At 34.3% G+C, this 2,076-nt stretch overlaps 1 protein-coding gene across 1 annotated transcript in view; it reads left to right on the forward strand.

Moving 5' to 3' along the window:
• Positions 1–333: 333 nt before the first annotated feature.
• Cap-G (Chromosome associated protein G) overlaps positions 334–2,076 on the forward strand; it is a 4,629-nt gene continuing 2,886 nt past the window's right edge. Inside the window, exons 1-2 of the mRNA XM_018503974.1 lie at positions 334–533; positions 722–1,518. Of these exons, the coding sequence (XP_018359476.1) occupies positions 426–533; positions 722–1,518 (905 nt within the window). The 5' untranslated portion in view covers positions 334–425. The remainder of the gene's footprint in view (positions 534–721; positions 1,519–2,076) is intronic.

Genomic DNA, 2,076 nt, shown 5'->3' on the forward strand with positions numbered 1-2,076 from the left:
GCGCGGACCCACGCTCTTGACACTGAGTGCAGCCAGTGCACCCCAATCGAAAACGCTATAAAGCCCGATGTCCACGATGCTAGAAATTGATCCGAGATCTCGGCCAGAGAAAAAATTAACAAATCACATTTGAATAATTTGATCACATGACCATTTCGATTGGTCAATTCTTTTTTCATTCGAGGTCTCGGACCGATTTCTAGCATCGTGGACACAAGGCTTAAGAATAGGGACCCAGCTGAAACAGTTGGTTCGAGCCGCTCATGAAAACTTATCTTTATTGACTGGTAAATAGATGACACTGTAATCGCGTAGACACTTCGAACGTTATTTGAAAAGTTAACGTATACATTTGTGTGTAGGTTTGTGCATAGGTAGAATATTTAGCGATAGCAATTCCTGGTTTTCTACGTCAACAAATAAATATGGCTCCAGCGATCAAAGATAATATGAAAAACATATTTCACAAAGTACAATTAAATAAAACTGATCATATGCACTACATGAAAAAGCTCACAAAGTTGTATGAGAGGGTGAGTCTCCCTAATGCTTCTTTCAGTACATTTTGATTTTGCTTTCTTGAAATAGTATTGATTTTACAAAGTTAATTTGAAGTTTTCATTCACTTGATTAGAATAATTTTAGAATAATATTTGCTACATACATACATTTGTCTTCTTGAAATAAATAATGGTATTTTATGATTTATTAATTCTTTTAGACTGATTTAGATACATTTTGGGAACATTTTGTCTGGTGTCTGAAGGTGCCTCTTTCAACATCACAACAACATCCATATGTTGTAAACACATTAGAGTTTTGTGCTAAATTCTGTATGAGTTTCTATCCATCCCTGGACACTGAATCCGTAGAACCAATCTCATCATTTCTTAGCAGGTTATTTGAATTTCTTTTATCAAGCCACAATGCTAAGGATAAAGGAGTAAGATTTCGCATATGCCATTTTCTAAATATGCTTTTAAACTCCATGGGTGATAATGCTTTCATCGACGACAATTTATGTGACCAAATTACAGTCAGCATGATGGATCGATTGTTGGATAAGTCACCTAAAGTCAGAGCCCAGGCTGTTTTTGCCTTATACAGATTGCAGGATCCATCAAATGAACAGTGTCCTGTGATAAAAATGTATCTCTTTCATGTATCTAGAGATCCAAGTGCTGAAGTTCGTAAAGCGGTTCTTGCTACTATGGGTAAAAATCAGAAAACCTTACAGGCTGCATTTTTAAGAACACGAGATATTGATGATTCTGTTCGTAAGAAAGCATATGAATTTATCAGTAAAATTACAGTACGTTCCTTGACTATTGAACAAAGAGAACGTTTATTAAAGGATGGTCTCAAAGATAGATCCGACAGTGTTAGAATATGTGTAAATAATGTTTTATTGCCAGCGTGGTTAAGATATTTTAAAGGAGAGTATATGAGTCTTATTCATGCATTAGATGCAGGAATAGGAACAGAGTCTGCAACTTTAGCTTTACAGATATTGTTCAAGTAAGTATTTCTCCTAAGGAAAATAAAGAATAAAATAGTGTAGGGTAGAGCAGAGCTTTTTCACCCATTTTTCGTGATAATGTTTATGTTTCTGAACAGAACATGTTGACTATTCAAAGGTTGTGCCTGTGCCTTCAAGGGATAATCATAATTATATAATGTAATTATAAGCATGTTACTGCAAAGAGATATTGTTTGCTATCGAAAATTTTTATATTACTTTGAAGTTGAAACTGACCGAATAGCTCCACCCTACCATATATCCGATAAAATAATACATATTATTTGTTTGCATATATATATATATAAGTTATATGGTTTAAAAATATCTATTTACTGATCCTATCAGTTTGACCTTTGGTTGCGTAGCCAAGGTCAGGTCAAGGTTACATTGATTTTCTTAAATGGAACACCCTATTTTTGATTCAAGAATCTAACAACTGATGTCCAGAGCTTTCCAAACGCTATAATGAAATATTTTTTCATGAAGTACTTTTCAAGTTATAATACTTCAAAGTTACAGTATCGCCGGCACTAGCATTACCCAAGATATGTAAT

Source organism: Trachymyrmex cornetzi, unplaced genomic scaffold (assembly GCF_001594075.2).
Source record: "Trachymyrmex cornetzi isolate Tcor2-1 unplaced genomic scaffold, Tcor1.1 scaffold16, whole genome shotgun sequence".
NCBI classification, from domain to species: Eukaryota; Metazoa; Arthropoda; class Insecta; order Hymenoptera; family Formicidae; genus Trachymyrmex; species Trachymyrmex cornetzi.